General features: G+C 39.8%; 1 protein-coding gene across 3 annotated transcripts in view; it reads left to right on the top strand.

The window, feature by feature from the left end:
• The window catches only part of trpc1 (transient receptor potential cation channel, subfamily C, member 1), a 78,932-nt gene that overhangs the window by 13,964 nt on the left and 45,894 nt on the right, over positions 1–19,074 (top strand). Inside the window, exons 1-7 of one of the 3 annotated variants that reach the window (XM_059993578.1) lie at positions 263–3,973; positions 4,291–4,445; positions 4,536–4,637; positions 9,255–9,457; positions 10,698–10,829; positions 14,199–14,394; positions 15,089–15,425. In XM_059993578.1, the coding sequence (XP_059849561.1) occupies positions 4,302–4,445; positions 4,536–4,637; positions 9,255–9,457; positions 10,698–10,829; positions 14,199–14,394; positions 15,089–15,425 (1,114 nt within the window). In that variant the 5' untranslated portion in view covers positions 263–3,973; positions 4,291–4,301. Of the gene's footprint in view, positions 1–262; positions 3,974–4,290; positions 4,446–4,535; positions 4,638–9,254; positions 9,458–10,697; positions 10,830–14,198; positions 14,395–15,088; positions 15,426–19,074 lie in introns of those variants that run through there. The other 2 variants (XM_059993570.1, XM_059993561.1) reach the window with 2 other exon arrangements.

The following is a 19,074-nucleotide window of genomic DNA, read 5'->3' as shown; positions in this document are numbered from 1 at the left end:
TCCCACTTTATACTGACCAGGTCTTCGTTGTTGCTAATTCTTCTACTTTTTTTCTCTTTTTTTCTCTCTCAACTGTCTATACCATCATTGAAAATATCCATAACAATGGTATTAAGCATGTTGTTCTTTTAGCACAAATTCTAATTCTCTCCTGAATTCTATGCGTTTTTTTAAATCAATACTTCAGCCTCACATTTTAGGTAAAATTCCTACAAACTAATTTATTGTTCTCTTTTTAAAGTGCTAAAGCTTCCCAAAATGTCTTGACGGGAAGATAATACAATGCTGCTGTCTGTAAGGAGTTTGTATGCTCTCCCGTGACCTCGTGGGTTGTTCCCGGATGCTCTGGTTTCCTTCTGCATTCAAAGACATACTAGTAGGGTTAGGGTTGGTGAGTTTTGGGCGTGCTATGTTGGTGCCAGAAGCATGGTGACTCTTGTGAGCTGCCCCTGGCACAATCCTTGGACTGTGTAGGTTGTTGCTGCGAAACAGCACATTCCCCTGTATGTTTCGATGTACATGTGACAAATACAGCTAGTCAAATCTGATGCTCCCCTCCATCCATGACTGGTCACGGCCTCAGCTGGTGTACTTGTTCAGAGGTCAAAAGAGAAAGCAAACAACAGGCAAATTAATGACCCAGAATTTGCACAGGGCATGAAGCATTGACAGTTAAACCCCATCCCGAGAGATTGACATTTCTGTATCAAGTGTTTTTAAAGAAAAATGACATTGATATCATCACTGAACTGGCTTAGCATCCAATTAAATTTTTTTTTTAAAGCATGCTCTTGGTAAACTTAGGAAACAAAAGGCAAGCTTTTTAATAACTTTTGAGATTTTTTTTGTGAAATGCCGAATATGATTGAAAAATGCACACAAGGTGTTGAGGTAGATACTGAAATGGCACTTTATGCACACTGTGTGCATGTTCAATCATTTTTTTTATTTTAAAAACCCCTTTAGGTAAAATATAATGTGAGGAATTGCAAAAGAGATGGAGGTAAGTTTTTGGTGCCAGCTTGCTAAGTAACAATTGTCATTTCAAGATTCTAGAATTTTATTGTTATTTAAAAACATAGAAACCCTATAGCACAATACAGGCCCTTTGGCCCACAATACTGTGCCAAACATGTTCCAACTTTAGAAATATTCTAGGGTTACCCATAGCCCTCTGTTTTTCTAACCTCTATGTAGCCTCTATGTACCTATCCAGGAGCCTCTTAGAAGATTCTATCATATCTGCCTCCCCCACTGTTACTGGCAACCCATTCCACCCACTCACTACTTTCTGTGTTAAAATAAATAAATCGTTTCCAGTAACATACCATATATCTTAGATATTGAATCATTATGAAAAAGTGTCAAATTAAAAATTATGTCTAGTAAGTTCTTATCTGAGTTTATATGAAATGTACATAATTGAGATCTTAAGAAGTCTCTAATTTGTAAATATCTAAAAAGTGAAGTTTGGGTAAACTGTATTTAGCCGACAATTGCTCAAATGAACAAAGGTTTCCTCCAACAAACGGATCCCAAGAACAATTAATACCCAATCTGTCCCATTCCTTAAAAACTAAATCAATCATGGAGGGTTTAAAAAATTAGAATAAATGGGACTTGAAAGGGAGAACCTCAATAAATCAAAGTGTTTTCTAAATTGTATCCAGATCCTCAGAGTATGTTTAACAATTATCCATTACTTTACTTACAGATAAGGGAAGTGAGGATCCAAGAAGAGTAATAATAGAAAATATATTAACAAAGTTAGCTTCTAAAGAAACCCATACCGGACAATCTACACGATTAACATAGTATAGCCAAAACATAATGTATTGTATATTAACTGCCCAGTAATAAAACCTAAAATTAGGTAAGGCTAAACTGCCAGACTTTTTAGATTTTTGAAGATGAACTTTATTTAAAAGTGGTATGTTACTGGAAATGAGGAATGTTTCTTTAGACAAAATTAAGAATCTTTGGGAACACAATTTACAGACATTGATATCTGAGGAAACTTGGAATGAAATGTTTAAACAGGTTAATACTCCATCGCTATGTGATCATTCCTTCATACAATTTAAGGTGGTACATAGAGCTCATATGTCTAAGGATAAGCTATCTCATTTTTACTCAGATATATCTCCCTACTGTGACAGATGTAATAATGGAGAAGCCTCATTAATTCATATGTTTTGATCCTGCCCGATTTTCAAAAAATATTTGAAGTTTTTCAAACTTTATCCTTACTTTTTAAAGTCAATTTTCAGCCTAACCCTCGGACGGCCCTTTTTGGTATTGTTGCAGGACAAGATGTTAAGCTGAAGGCATCTGATCTACATATTTTGGCCTTTAGCACCCTTATAGCTAGGAGGACACTTTTGTTTAAATGCAAAGATGTTCTTCCTCCTACTCATGCTCAATGGTTATGTGACGTTATGTCATCTTTAGACTTTGAGAAGATTTGTTGTTCAATTTCTGAATCTCGTCAAGACTTTCAAACATTGTGGGGACCTTTTCTGAATTATTTTCAAAGCATTCCATTCGTTATATTAAACAGATGTTGGCTAATATTAATTTTTATCATATAAGAAGGTATTTACCTTCTTTTCTCCTTAATGAACAGCTTCAGTCTTGGTAGGGGTTAGATTTTTTTCTTTTGCAATAAATTAGTATAGTTAATATAACTGTTGATTAACTTATATGACTACAGGGTAATGTAATTGTTATTATGAACAGATACAATGTATCTTTTCTTGCCTCTTATATACACTTTCTTGTACTCTGTATTCCTCTATGTAGAAAATAATATCAACATTGGAAATAAATAAATAGATAGCTAATTTAGCCTTGACACCTCCTCTGTACCTACTTCCAAGCACCTTGAAACAGTACCCTTTTGTGTTAGCCATTTCAGCCTTGGGGGAAAAAGCCTCTGACTATTCACATGATCAGTGGCACTCATCATCTTGTACAGCTCCATCAGGTCACCTCCCATCCTCTGCTGCTCCAAGGAGAAAAGGTTGAGTTCACTCAACCTATTCTTATAAGGCATGATCCCCAATCCAGGCAACACTCCTTTGAATCCTTTCTATAGTTTCCACATCCTTCCTGTAGCACAGTGACTAGAAATGAGTGCAGTATTCCAAGTGGGGTCTGACCAGGGTCCTATATAGTTGTAACATTACCTCTCGGCTCTTAAACTCAATCCCATGGTTGATGAAGGCCAATGCACTGTATGCCTTCTTAACCATGGAGTCAACCTGCGCAGCAGCTTTGAGTGTCCTATGGACTCGGATCCCAAGATCCTTCTGATCCTCCACACTGACAAGAGTCTTACCATTAATACTATATTGTGCCATCATATTTGACCTACCAAAATGAACCACCTCACGCTTAATCTGGGTTGAACTCCATCTGCCACTTCTCAGCCCAGTGTTGAATCCTATAGGTATCCCACTGTAATCTCTGACAGCCCTCCACACTAGCCACAACATCGCCAACCTTTGTGTCATCAGCTGATTTACTAACCCATCCCTCCACTTCCTCATCCAGCTCATTTATAAAAATCACAAAGTATAGGGGTCCCAGAACAGATCCCTGAGGCACATGGTCAGTCACCGACCTCCATTCAGAACACTGCTGTAAAGGAGAATGAAATGATTGTTACTCTGGCCCCGGTGTCACATTTAAAAAAAAAAGTACAAAGAACACAATTTTTATAAACTTCAAAAAACACAATAAATATAAATATAAAGCAATCCAGTGAAGCACAGTGTACAAGTAAATGTACAAACTGTATTTAAAAACTCACTTCAAATTCTCTTACCCTGATAATTTGTACTTAGTCGTTAGCAGGATTGATTATTAAGTGACATATAATTTGTTATTAATAAGTTCATGTGATTTCCCTTGATTGCAGTGATGAAGAGGGAAGTGGTGTAGTCTGTGGAAGAGGATTTACTTGCTGGTGGTATTTTTAATTTCTGAATTTAAACTACACATGTGGAAATCCTCTGGTTGCTTGTATTTTCACAAAGTAATGATGGTTAGCATTGGTAGTTTTTTTTTGGTGGTTGGTATTGGTACTACTGTGCAGTAGTAATGCTGTCATTTCTACTGTACAGTGTGGGCAAAGATGCTTCCTATGGATGTACACAAAAGAAATCAGTCATAAGACAATATCATGTCTCACCGCATGTCTGGAAAGGTTACCCCAATGTTATGTTGAACAATAATTATCAATGAGCCTTTGCATTTTCATTAATGATTTTTGTTTGAACATTTCAGGAGACAACTACATGGTCAAAAAACTCCTTGATGAGAAGTTCAGTGAGCTAAATATAAACTGCGTGGATGTGCTGGGGAGGAATGCAGTAACGATAGCAATTGAAAATGAGAATCTAGATATCCTAAAGCTTCTCTTGGAACGGGGTTGTCAGGTGGTAGTATTTATATTGCTAATGGTCTTTTAAAATTTGAGGCTTTGGATATAAATCTTGTCGTGTTGCATGACCTTTCATTTATTTTTCTAGACTACAGATGCACTGCTAGTGGCAATCAACTCTGAGGTTGTTGGTGCTGTGGATATTCTTCTCAATCATCGTCCCAGACGGTCGTCCAAGCCAACTATCGCAGTTAGTAAATCTTTTGGATTCTCTGTAAATGTTATTCCAACATTGAACAATGCAGCATTTTCCATTGGTGCTTTTGTCTCAGATTATTTAAAGTTATACAAAGGCCTTAAATGGACAGAATAAATGCTCCCTCTGCTAGCTGGGGCGGTTATTTAGTTAAATCCAAAGGCTGGAAGCTGGCAGATGTAAAGTAATACAAGGGAATGTAAACTTTTTAGAAGAATAGGAGAACTATTAAAGTGTGTATGACTAATTAATACTGTCATTTTGAATAGCTTTATTATTTGAGTACAAACGCATTTAATTCACTTGAAGGTACAGCAAGCAATTAAGATGGAAAGTAGCATCATAGTATGTAGCATAGTAGTTAGAGTGTAACAGTTCTTCCCTGTTATACTGTAATTTCCTGCTATATTTCTGTCTCCAGCCTCAGGGTGACATGCTAGTGCAGCTAGTAGAGCTTCTGCCCTATCGTTCCAGTGACCCTAGTTCATTCTCTGTCTCTGCGGAATTTGTACATTCTCCCTGTGATTCTGTGGCTCCCTTTTGGTGCACCAGTTTCTTCCCACATCCAAAACGTGGTTGGCAAGTTAAATAGCCACCATCATTTATGCTGGCAAGTGTTACAATCTGATGAGAGAGGGGTTTGTGAGGGCGATGAAGAGGGTTTAATGTAAACATAGAAACATAGAAAATAGGTGCAGGAGTAGGCCATTTGGCCCTTCGAGCCTGCACCGCCATTCAGTATGATCATGGCTGATCATCCAACTCAGAACCCTGTACCTGCTTTCTCTCCATACTCCCTGATCCCTTTAGCCACAAGGGCCATATCTAACTCCCTCTTAAATATAGCCAATAAACTGGCTTCAACTGTTTCCTGTGGCAGAGAATTCCACAAATTCACCGCTCTCTGTCTGAACAAGTTTCTCCTCATCTCGGTCCTAAAAGGCTTCCCCTTTATCCTTAAACTGTGACCCCTCGTTCTGGACTTCCCCAACATCAGAAACAATCTTCCTGCATCTAGCCTGTCCAATCCCTTTAGGATTTTCTATGTTTCAATAAGATCCCCCCTCAAACTTCTAAATTCCAGCAAGTATAAGCCCAGTCGATCCAGTCTTTCTTCATATGAAAGTCCTGCCATCCCAGGAATCAATCTGGTGAACCTTCTTTGTACTCCCTCTATGGCAAGAATGTCTTTCCTCAGATTAGGGGACCAAAACTGCACACAATACTCCAAGGCCTTGTACAACTGCAGTAGAACCTCCCTGCTCCTGTACTCGAATCCTCTTGCTATGAATGCCAACATACCATTTGCCTTCTTCACCACCTGATGTACCTGCATGCCCACCTTCAATGACTGGTGTACAATGACACCTAGGTCTTGTTGCACCTCCCCTTTTCCTAATCGGCCACTATTCAGATAATCTGTTTTCCTGTTCTTGCCACCAAAGTGGATAACCTCACATTTATCCACATTAAATTGCATCTGCCATGAATTTGCCCACTCACCTATCCTGACCTGCATCCTCTTAGCATCCTCCTCACAGCTAACACCGCCACCCAGCTTCGTGTCATTTGTAAACTTGGAGATGCTGCATTTAATTCCCTTGTCTAAATCATTAATATATATTATAAACAACTGGGGTCCGAGCACTGAGCCTTGCGGTACCCCACTAGTCACTGCCTGCCATTCTGAAAAGGTCCCGTTTATCCCCACTCTTTGCTTCCTGTCTGCCAACCAATTCTCTATCCACATCAATACCATACCCTCAATACCATGTGCTTTAAGTTTGCACACTAATCTCCTGTGTGGGACCTTGTCAAAAGCCTATTGAAAATTCTAATTCAAATCCAAATACCACATCCACTGGTTCTCCCCATCCACTCTACTAGTTACATCCTCAAAAAATTCTATAAGATTCGTCAGACATGGTTTTCCTTTCACAAATCCATGCTGACTTTGTCCGGTGATTTCACTGCTTTCCAAATGTGCTGTTATCACATCTTTGATAACTGACTCTAGCATTTTCCCCACCACCGATGTCAGGCTAACCAGTCTAAAATTCCCCAGTTTCACCCTCCCTCCTTTTTTAAAAAGTAGGGTTACATTCGCCACTCTCCAATCCTCAGGAACTAATCCAGAATCTAAGGAGTTTTGAAAAATTATCATTAATGCATCCACTATTTCTTGGGCTGCTTCCTTAAGTACTCTGGGATGCAGACCACCTGGCCCTGGGGATTTATCTGCCTTTAATCTCTTCAATTTACCTAACACCACTGCCCTACTAACATGTATTTCCCTCAGTTCTTCCATCTCACTAGACCCTCGGTCCCCTACTATTTCTGGAAGATTATTTATGTCCTCCTCAGTGAAGACAGAACCAAAGTAGTTATTCAATTGGTTTGCCATGTTCTTCTTCCCCATAATCAATTCACCTGTTTCTGACTGTAAGGGACCTACATTTGTCTTAACCAATCTTTTTCTTTTCACACATCTATAAAAGCTTTTACAGTCAGTTTTTATGTTCCCTGCCAGCTTTCTCTCATAATCTTTCTTCCCTTTCCTAATTAATCCCTTTGTCCTCCTCTGCTGGGCTCTGAATTTCTCCCAGGCCTCAGGTGTGCTGCTTTTTCTGGCTAATTTGTATGTTTCTTCTTTGGACTTGATACTATCCCTAATTTCCCTTGTCAGCCATGGGTGTACTACCTTCCCTGGTTTATTCTTTTGCCAAACTGGGATGAACAATTGTAGTTCATCCATGCGATCTTTAAATGCTTGCCATTGCATATCCACCGTCAACCCTTTAAGTATCATTTGCCAGTCTATCTTAGCTAATTCATGTCTCATACCTTCAAAGTTACCCTTCTTTAAGTTCAGAACATTTGTTTCTGAATTAACTATGTGACTCTCCATCATAATGAAGAATTCCACCATATTATGGTTACTCTTACCCAAGGAGCCTCATACGACAAGATTGCTAACTAACCCTTCCTCATTGCTCAATACCTAGTCTAGAATGGCCTGCTCTCTAGTTGGTTCCTCGACATGTTGGTTCAGAAAACCATCCCGCAAACATTCCAAGAAATCCTCTTCCTCAGCATCCTTTCCAATTTGGTTCACCCAATCTAGATGTAGATTGAAGTCACCCATTATAACTGTTGTTCCTTTATTGCACCTATTTCTAATTTCCTGTTTAATGCCATCCCCAACCTCACTACTACTGTTAGGTGGCCAGTACACAACTCCCACCGGCGTTTTCTGCCCCTTAGCGTTATGCAACTCTACCCATATCGATTCCACATCCTCCTGGCTAATGTCCTTCTTTTCTATTGCGTTAATCTCCTCTCTAACCAGCAACGCTACCCCACCTCCTTTTCTTCCTGTCTATCCCTCTTGAATATTGAATATCCCTGGATGTTGAGCTCCCATCCTTGGTCACCCTAATGAGTAATGTAGGATAATGTAGGATGAGTGTAAATGAATATGTGATGGTTGGTGTCGATTTATGGACCATAGGACCATTTCTGTATTGAATGGCTCCTTTGGTCTCGCTGGATTCAGGAACTCACTCTCCACTCCAAATTCGATACTGCTGCAAAAGTCTTAGGAACCCTAGTAATATATATGTTACTGAGACATTTGCGCAGTACTGTGTGGATGAGAAATTAGGCTGCTCATTGCTTTGTAATAAATCTGATTTGATTTTTCAGATGTCTCTGGTAAATTTAAATCTAAAGGTTAACATTTTCGTTAGTGAAAAAAAATCCCTTGGCATGGAAAATTCCATCTGGCTAATTCTTAAACTACCTTCAAACTACAAAGTGAAAATGTTCATCTCTTGAGCTGATGAGCCAATATAACTGATACTGCACTTGCAGTAGTTATCTCATAAACAGTGAAGGGGTTCATTTGAAGTGCAAATTGAGAAATTTCCACTTCACTTTGTTGCACACCATTAATTAAAATGAGGTAGAATTCATAGAAAAATATTACTTATTTAATTTGGCTCTAGTTCCAGTGGTTGCTAGAAGCATCAATGTAGATTTTGTGTAGCATTAGCAAGCACAGTCCATTGATTAATCCTCTTGTAGATTAAACAGCAGCACCATACAGTTAGTACAATGAATACTATAACAAGTGCCTGAACCCTTACTCCATAAACTCTTGAAGTATTACATAACTGGAACTATTGCCACTTGCAAGTTTGACTGAGTAGGAATTGTCTACTATTAATTGCACCCAATGAACATACATTGACTTTTCCAAAACAACCGTCTTGCTGCTGAATTTAGTTGGCTTGCGAACGCCAACTTCCATATTAACTGTGATGACGCTGATAAGCAAGTGAACGCTGTCAAATCACACAATAAATGATTATTCTATTGGTTTACTCCTTCCCTTCCAACATCCCCCAACCCCTTCCGCGCTGTCACTCCTTCATGAAAGTCTTGTCGAGCACCCACCCACTTTGCCATCATAGGTCGTTTACTGCAGTGGCAGCTTCATTAAAAATTTAAAAAGGAAATCTCTAATGCTGCTACAATGAGATACTTTATTAATTTAATTCCGTGGTTATTGCTGTTCCCTATAAACTTGTGTTTTATTTATTTAAACAGAAATTAATGCAGAGAATTCAGAATCCCGAATACTCCACCACAATGGACGTTGCTCCCGTGATTCTTGCTGCTCATCGCAACAACTATGAGATCCTGACTATGCTTCTGAAACAGGACCTCTCATTGCCGAGACCTCATGCTGTAGGATGTGAGTGCACACTCTGTAATGCAAAGAACAAGAAAGATAGTCTACGCCACTCCAGGTAAGAAAAGAAAGATTATCTTGATTTGTCACTTGTACAGCAAAACACTGAAACACATAGTGAAATGTGTTGTTTCCATCAATGATCAACACAGTCTGATAATTGTACTGGAGACCATCTGCAAGCACCAACGTAGCATGCCTGCAACTCACTAACCCTAACCCATACGCTTTGGAATGTGGGAAGAAACTGGAACATTCGGAGGAAACCCATGTAGTCATGGGGAGGACATACAAGCTCCTTATAGACAACGATGGGAATTGAACCCTGGTTGGTGATCACTGATGCTGTGCCAACCACTACCTATCTAAAATATACTATGCATATTTGCCAATGATAATTATTTAACTCCAACTAGAAGAATTTAGCTCTGAGAGAGGTAATATAGTGCTAATCCATTGATTAGATACATACTGCTGACCTAATATCAATGGGGATGAATTTAAGGTGGGAGGGGTAAGTTGAAAAGAAATTTGCTAGAGATGGTAGAGAAAGTATATTATAGAGATGTTTAAGAAGCTCTTAGATGGGCTCCTAAATATGCAAAGAGTGGAAGAGTATGGACATGTTGGCAGGAGGGACTTGTTTAAGCTTTTAATTAATAGTTTAATTAGTTCAGCACAATGTCATGGGCTGAAGGGCCTTTTCCTGAGCTGTACTGTTCTATGTGCTTTGTAACCCATATCAAGTGGATTACATTGTTCTGATTTATTAGGATTAAAGATGCATCGAGATTATATCAGCCAATTCGCGTCTCAGAAGAATCTTCACTTTTTCATTTGGCACAAAGTTTAAAATTTTGTGCCAGTTGAGAAAATGAAGAGTCTTTAGAGACAATATCTGGCTCAATTAGATCTCTTCAGTTCCACTGGACTTGAATTTAGAATTTGGGAACATAATCTCCCTATCTAATCAAGTGAAAATTCTTTAACTTAACTATTTTAACATCCTGAAGTTTCAGATTAAAATGGTTTTATTTGACCATCATGTATCACTGTCTACCACCTCTCTGCAACTTGCCCTTCTAAATAATGAAGCACAATTAGTTAAAATCACGATGCAATTTAAGTAGAGTGTATTTCAGCTTGAAATAAAGTTGCAAATGTGTGCTCAATTTGAGTAATTGTTTCAACTGGTGTGAACACACTGAGCCAAATTCCATGATATTGCTTTTAAGTGCTTTTAAAAATGTATGCAGAAACAACTGAACTGTATGAAGGATGGATATTTCTCTCTGCAGGTTTCGCCTTGACATCTATCGCTGCCTATCCAGTCCATCGCTGATCATGCTTACAGAGGAGGATCCCATCCTCAGGGCATTTGAACTCAGTACCGATCTGAAGGAATTGAGTCTGGTGGAAGTGGAGTTTAGGTACATGTGATGCTCCTCTCATACATAGTAGAGCCAATAAATTTAACATTACACTCTCCATGATGTGTCTAAATGACCTGGATAAAAATCTAGTGGGTGGGTGATGATGCCAAGATTTGTGAAGTTGTGGACAGTGTGGAAGACTGGAAAAGAATACAGTGCGAAATGGTTCAGTTGCAGATATGGACAGAGAAATGGCAGAGGGAGTTTAACACAGATAAATGTGATGTGTTGCGCCTTGGTAGAGCAAATGCAAGGAGACAGCACACTGTTAAAGGCAAGATCTTTAACAGTGTTTTTTGGGATCCAAGTTCATAGCTCCTTGAAAGTGGCTACACAGGTCAATAAGGTGGTTAAGCAGGCTTGTAGGGTGCTTGCCTTTATTCGTCGAGGCATTGAGTTCAAAGGTCAAGAGGTTCTGACACAACTATAAATCTCTGGGTAGGCCACATCTGGAGTATTGCATGCAGTTCTGGTTGCCTCACTATAGGAAAGATGTTGAGGCTTTTGGAGGTGAGGTGTGCAGAAGAGGTTTACCAGGATGCTACCTAATTTAGAGGGCATGTGCTATCAGGAGAGGCTGGATGAACTTTTGTTGCTTTTTCTGTAGCAGTGGAAGCTGAGGGGAGATCTGCAAGAGGTTTATAAGATGATGCGAGGCATAGATAGAGTAGACAGGGAGTATCTGTTTCTCAGGGTTGAAATGTCTAACATCAGAGGGCGTTCACTGAAGGTGAGGGGGTAGTTTCAAGGGGTATGTGAGGGGTAAGTTGTTATACTCAGAGTGGTGGATGCCTGCATGGTGATGCCTGGTCTGGTGCTAGAGGCAATTACATTAGAGGCTCTTAAGAGATGTTTAGATGGGCACATGGATATAAAGAGGATGGAGGGATGTATATATTATGTAGGTTGGGGGGATTAGTGTTTGGGTGCTTTTGATTTGCCTTTTAGCTGGTTCAGCACAACATTGTGGGCTGAATGGTCTGTACCTGTACTGTACTGTTCTGTGCTCTACACTGTTAGACAACAAATGTGCAATCAACAGAGCACTGTTGTGTGGGACTAGTTTGTTAAAGCAGGGCTTTGCGACTGCTCTGGTTCATCTGCTCTTGCTCTGTAACGTGCCTGAGTTGCTTGGTGAACCAATACACGCAGCAAAACACTCACACTTGTGTAAATACTTGACAGTTCCGCTCTACTGGAGAAAGCCACAGAGTCTTTTATTTAGTTTTCTTCCTCCCCGTACACTCAAAATCCACATCACTGATCTTGTCCTGGTCATGTAACGGAGAGGGCACTGATTTGCCTATGAAGCAATGGCACAGTAGCAATGGAAGAGCTCCCTACTCTACTTCCCATTGTTTTTGATGGCTGTTTATTCTGATGTACAATACTGTGCAAAAGGCTTAGGCACGTACATAGAGCTAGGCTGCCCAAGACTTTCGCACAGTACTATACTAATTTTATGTATTGTACTGTACTGCTGCCACAAAAAAACTAATCTCATGATGTATGCGAGGGATAATAAACCTGATTCTGATATGGGTCTCTATTGTGGACTGAGAGTGGGAAAGGGGATGGGGGCAAGGAGAGGGAAATCATGCTTTGGAAAAGGGGAAGGGAAAGGGAGGAAGCAGGAAGCATCAGAGAGACATTCTTTAATGATGAATAAACCAATTGTTTCAAACCAAAAGACCTTGCCTGGTGTCTTGGGGCTGGGTGTGTCTGCACCCGCACCACCACCCTTCCCTGCCACCTGTCCCACACCCTTTCCATGATGCTCAACTTCACCAATCCCAACATCCTTTGCTCCCAACAGATTTACAAACTTGCTTTTGGCTGCATGTTAACAAACACAGTATGGTTCAAAAGTCTTTACTGGAAAGGATGTCCAGTAAATGACACTTCTGATAGTTCATGATTCCTGTGGTATTATCTGTTTTGGTGAACTTGTGGCTGAATTGGGGCTTAATTGCATGAGGTCCAGATAACAGTTTGGTGGGCTGAAGGCCCCGTTTCTAAGAGGGACAAAGGAAGCAGCTGAATAAGAACATCTTACCACTAGAAAGTCCAAATTTCACCCCGCCCTGACTTGGAAAGATAATTGCTGTTCTTTTTGTTACTTAATTATTGAAACTCTGTGCCATCAGCATTGCTGAAGTGTCTTCACCAGAAGGACTCAGCAATTCAAGAAACTGGCTCAACATTACCTTCCGAATAGTCAGAGATTTTTTCCAGGGGTGGAAATGATTAATATGAGGGGAGATCATTTTAAGGTGATTGGAGGAAAGTATGGGGGGGATGTCAGAGAATAGTTATAGAGTTGAGTGCATAGAACACCCTGCCAAGGGCGGTGGTCAAGGGACTTTTAAAAAGCCCTTAGATAGGGATATGGGTGATAGAAACATAGAGGGCTCTGTAGGAGAGAAGGGTTAGATTGATCCTGGAGTAGGTTAAAAGGTCAGCACAACATCATAGACTGAAGGGCCTTTATTGTGTTTTAACATTCTATCTTCAAAATAGAGGTGGATTTGCCAGCAACAATTAGATTGAGGAAACTGAATGAATAAACTTTGTAGTAAAAGATCCTTCCTCAACCAACACTATCAGTGTCAACAGCAGCTCCTCCACAATCTCCATCAGCAGAGCTGCGCCACTAGGCTGTGTGCTTAGTCCCCTGCTCTACCACTTTACACTTATGGTATGACTGTGTGGCTAAGCACATCTCCAATGCCACATTCAAGTTTGCTGATGACGCTACTGTCATACATTATCGGGGACCCCACCTGTCAGATCGTGCTCTCTTCTCGCTGCTGCCAGTTACAGGAGCCTCAGGATCCACACCACCTCTTTTGGAAACACCTGCTACCCCTTGGCAATCAGGCTCTCGAACCAGAGGGGATAACTTCACTTGCCCCACCACTAAACTGTTCCCACAACCTATGGATTCACTTTCAAGGCCTCTTCATCTCTTGATATTTATTGATTATTTATTTATTATTATTATTATTAATTATTTTTATTTTCTTTTGTATTTGTACAGTTTGTCTTTTGCACACTACTTGTCCACCCTGTTGAATCTTTCACTGATTCTATTATAGTTCTTGATTTACGGAGTATTCCTGCAAGAAAACGAATCTCGGGGTTGTATATGGTGTACTTTGATGATAAGTTTACTTTGAACTTTGAAAGCCATCCCCACTGCTCATCTATTCATTATGGAATCATTGTATGCTGCCGCATTGATGAGTTCTAAATAAATCATTGTATGAAGTCCTTTGGGAAGTGTCAAGGATACAGTTACTAAAATGCATGTGTTTTCCTTTTGACACTTAAGAAATGTGAAAAGCTTCCTTTAAACATTTTCAGGAATGACTACGAAGAACTAGCACAGCAATGTAAGACCTTTGCAAAAGATCTCCTTGCACAGGCCCGGAACTCCCGTGAACTGGAGGTTATTCTGAATCACACATCGAGTGATGAGCCGATCGATAAGAGAGGATTGCTTGAGGAGAGGATGAACCTAAGTCGACTTAAACTTGCAATTAAGTACAATCAGAAAGAGGTACATGATCTGACTATAACTCAGCCTGTTCTGACAGCATAAAATAGATATATCTAAAATCTGTACAACTAATAAAAAAACCAGTGTTTGTGGTGCAATATCAGTTTATGTACAGGATAATATGTCAAGTATTTGCATGTCTGTTAAAGAGGGCTTGAATTTTTTTTTGTTTTCAATCAGTACAAGCCCAGAAGCATACTCAAGCAATCATTGCTTCATCAGCAAATAAAGTATCACGCATGTACAATCATTTTCTTCATTCTGTTTTTGAAAAAGCCACATGTGACTATCAAAAAGCTCACATGGACCACTAGCCACTGGCATTTCTCTGTGGGATGTGTTGGTCAGTAGATGTTATGCATAAATAGAAAGCCAGAAAAGTAAAAATGTTAACCAAACAACAAAAAGACACTGTTACATGAAAGAAAATGCTGTTGAGAGCTCTTTAAAGTTTTGAATTTGTTTGAAACTATGAATAATATCAAATTGGATTTATTGTGTAATAGACCAGAAGTTGTCAACCCCTTGAGACTTTCATTTAATAACCAAAAATAGTCTCTTTTACTGAACTCTAATCAAATACATAAATAGTCTGCAAATAATAAGTAAAACAAAAATTCAAGCCATTTTTATTATGTGTGTATGTAACTCTGTAGTTAGTTATTGCATTCCACTTTAATTTTATCTCCTGCAGTTTGTGGCTCAGTCAAATTGCCAGCAGTTCTTGAATACGGTCTGGTTTGGGCAGATGGCAGGCTACAGGCGGAAGCACACCTGTAAGAAGATTCTGACTGTTCTTTCAGTTGCCACCTTGTGGCCATTGCTGTCCCTTTGTTATCTGCTGGCACCAAAGTCTCGAGTCGGAAGAGTCATTCACACTCCATTCATGAAGTTCATCATTCACAGTGCATCATATTTCACATTTCTACTGTTACTGAACTTGTATTCACTAGTGTACAATGAAGACTTAAAAAACACAATGGGCCCTGCATTAGAGATGATTGATTATCTCCTGATCATATGGATAATCGGTAAGTCAAGCTATTGATTTGTATTTATTGTTCTCCTCTGTGTGTCTCTTATCCCCACTTCCTCATTTGAGATTGATGAATGGTAGCAGATGCAAAGTGTGTGACCTTTCTTTTGCATTACTTAAAGAGAAGTCAAATGAAGTTTAACACACAAGTGGGATGAAACTTCCGGAACTTGAAGAAAGTACCAGTTCCTGAATCGATTGAATGTACTCGGTACAATTTTCAGGGAGATTGTGGTGATGCTCAGATGAACCAACAATGCATACAAATTGTATGATATAATTGTAGGGGATCAAAACTGGCATATTTTAAGCCTATGGGTTATGGTTCGAAACTCACAGCAATTTAGATTTGGTAGTTCTTCAAATTCTTTGCACTTTCTAATGAATATATAGTTTTCAATCTTCTTGAATTGTAAAGATTACAGTAGCAATTTAAAATTAGAAAGATAAATGGAAAGTGGAATAAATAAAAAGAGAGGGAAAAGAGTGAGGCAGATTGGTTTAGGTTGCAAAGAGCAGCTTCTGATGCAAGGGCTGACTGAGCTCCCTTTGTGTTATACAATTCTATGATAATCTATCAAGCTTGTGTAGATACAGGAAACAAAGTGTATTGATGCACTGCTCACTATTGTTAACATGTACTGCTGTGTTATAATGCATCTGCCAAGAGTAGATTCATTGGGATTGTGCTAGAGGCTAAAATGGGAAAAAAACAATCACAGTGGATCAGGGACCAAACTTGACTCAAGGATGCTCAATTCTCGTTCATTGATTTTTACCTGCAGCCATTTTGGTTTCACATACCTGAGGAAAACTTGGCAACTGGATGTATGTTCAAACATTGAGCATTTTTGAATTATTGTTTGTTGACAGTGAGAAGCAGAACAACAAGACCCAACCTCACAGTTTAAAAGGCCCCCAAGTCCAGCTCAATTAAAGTTCAAAGTACATTTATTGTCAAAGTATGTTTGCAGTATACAACCCCAAGATTTATCTTCTCTGCAGAGGGCCACCAAACAAACAAAACCATGGAACCCATTCGAAGAAAAACATCAACCTCCCCACGTGCAAAAAATATCCTGCAAACAGCAACAAGAACATCAAACGCCTCTATGCGTAAACAACAAATTAGACAAATGGCAGCCTCCCATAACATCTCTGCCACACCATTTAGTCCTGTGCATTGTTGTTTGGTACACTGCATAGTTTTACTTTGACTGGTGAAAATCTATACCAGCAAGAATCCTGAAGTTACAAATATTATGAAATGGAATTTCCTGGGGATGGTGAATTGTCTGTCTAGTATGAACTCAGCTGTAAATCCCTTGAAGTCCTCTGACAGCTGATTAAGCTATGGCCTCTGCCCGGGAACGGCCTGAAAGGTTGTTAATCTCTCTGACATTATAACTAAAATTAAAACATTGAGAAGTATTTAAATGTAACTAAAAAAACACTAAAATAACAAAAGCAATTAAGTATATTTAAAATTTCAATTAACTGAAAAATATTTGTTATTATCTTTAACATCCCCACAGTTGTTGCTCGGTATTGAAATAAGCTGAGATGCTGGACCTGTGCCAGGTCTAAACTTGTATGTGTACTGCACACTGATTACCTTCTGTAACTGATGGAAAACTGCAGGAAGTTAGCACTCTACCAACTGGCATCCATAGAAAAATTGACAGATTAGAAAGATTGGCTTTATTTGTCACATGCGCGTTGAAGTGTACAGTGATCTGTGTCGTTTGCGCCAAATCAAGTCAGTGAGGATTGTGCTGGACAGACTGCAAGTATTGCATTGCCACACTTTCGGTGTCATCATAGCAGGACCATAACTCGTGAACCCTTACTGTATGTCCTTTTGGAATGTGGGAGGAAACCGGAGCACCCGGAAGAAACCCACATACACACGGGGGAGAAAGAACAAACTCTGTACAGGCAACAGCGGGAATCAAACCCCGATCTTACAGTTGCCGCTGTATAGCAATGCGATGACTGCTAAGCTACCATGCTGCCCCTACACCAAGGACAAGGAGCTCAACACCAGAGGACACGGGAAATGTCAGTGGCAAAGATTCACTGGGAAGTTTGGTACTTCCAAGTATGTGCCCACCAGTGTGGGAGTTTCAAAAAGTATGACTAGTTCAGTTGACCCAATTTAATATGATGTATAAGTGTACCATTCATTTCAAGTTGCCACTTTGCATATTATAACTTGCACTATTTCTTTAATAGTTAGTGAATAGAAGGCAAAATCTGTACTGCAGCCCATCCCTGTATACTTTATTGTCAAGCGATCACTCGAGCAGTGCAGCTTCATCAGTTGTCAGCAAGATAAATGACTGGCTAATGTGTTTATTTTGCTGTTGGTTCAGAGGTTAGTGTTGGCCAAAATAAATCATTGCAGTTCTTTGTCAAGGTATCTCCGGCTTCATTTATCTCCATTTGACTAGCTAGCAAGATTTGGGTGAACATTTATCATTTATTTTATTTATCTCATTTCACACTTTGGAAGGGAGAATAAAACTTCATCTACGCAAATCCCTGGAGCATCCGGTGATGTGGTGATCTCTGTCTCAGAGGCTGATGTCAGAACATCTTTCAAGGTTGTGATCCCTCACAAAGCGTCAGGCCCTGATGGTGTACCTGGTAGGGCTCTGAAAGTCTGTGCCAACCAACTGGTGGCACTGTTCCAGGACATCTTCAAACTCTCACTGCTGTAGTTGAAGGTTCCCTACTGCTTCAAAAGGACAACAATCATACCAGTAGCTAATAAGAGCAGGGTGAGCTGCTTCAACAACTATTGCCCAGTGACAGTCATCTACTGTGATGAAGTGCTTTGAGTTATGGCCAGAATCAATTCCTGCCTCAGCAAGGATCTGGACCCGCTGCAATTTGCCTTTTGTCACAAAAGGTCTCTCTCTTGACAGATGCAATCTTACTGGCTTTTCACTGGTCTTGGATCATCTGGACAATAGTAATACCTACGTACATCAGGCTGCTGTTTATTGATTACAGCTCAAAGTTCAACACTATAATACTCCGAGTACTAATCCACGAGCTTCAAAATCTGGGTCTCTGTAGCTCCCTCTACAACTGGATTGTTGACTTCCTCAGTAGGATACCACAGTCTGTGTGGATCGGAAGTAACATCTGCTCCACACAGGCGATCAACACTGGCACAGTTCAAGGATGCGTGCTTAGCCCACTGCACTACTCTCTAAACACCCCCAACTGTGTGGTGAGGCACAGCTCAAATACCATCAATAAATTTGCTGATGACTAGTTGATGGTGATGAAGAGTCATTCAGGGGTGAGATAGAGCAGCAGGTTGAGAGGTGTTGCAACAACAACCTTGCACTCAACATCAGTAAGACCTAAGAACTGATTGTGGACTTCAAGAAGGGGAAGTTGAGGGAATCAACACATAACAGTGGTGACGAGGAAGTTCTAAGCAAATCCAAGATGACTGCCTACCTCTCAAGCACAATGAGACGATTGTGTTTTTTTAAAAAGGCACTATGAAATGGTCCAACAAATAAAGCAGCACAGTACGTGCTTCTTCAGGAATGGTCAGACACTGTCAAGTTTTTTTTTTAAAAGGCAGAAATCAGACAAGTTCACAGGTTCATAAACAATGTGTA

Source organism: Hypanus sabinus, chromosome 2, assembly GCF_030144855.1.
Source record: "Hypanus sabinus isolate sHypSab1 chromosome 2, sHypSab1.hap1, whole genome shotgun sequence".
In the NCBI taxonomy this organism is placed as follows: Eukaryota; Metazoa; Chordata; class Chondrichthyes; order Myliobatiformes; family Dasyatidae; genus Hypanus; species Hypanus sabinus.
Note: the sequence above shows the minus strand (reverse complement) of the source record. Positions and strands in the feature narration are given on the sequence as shown.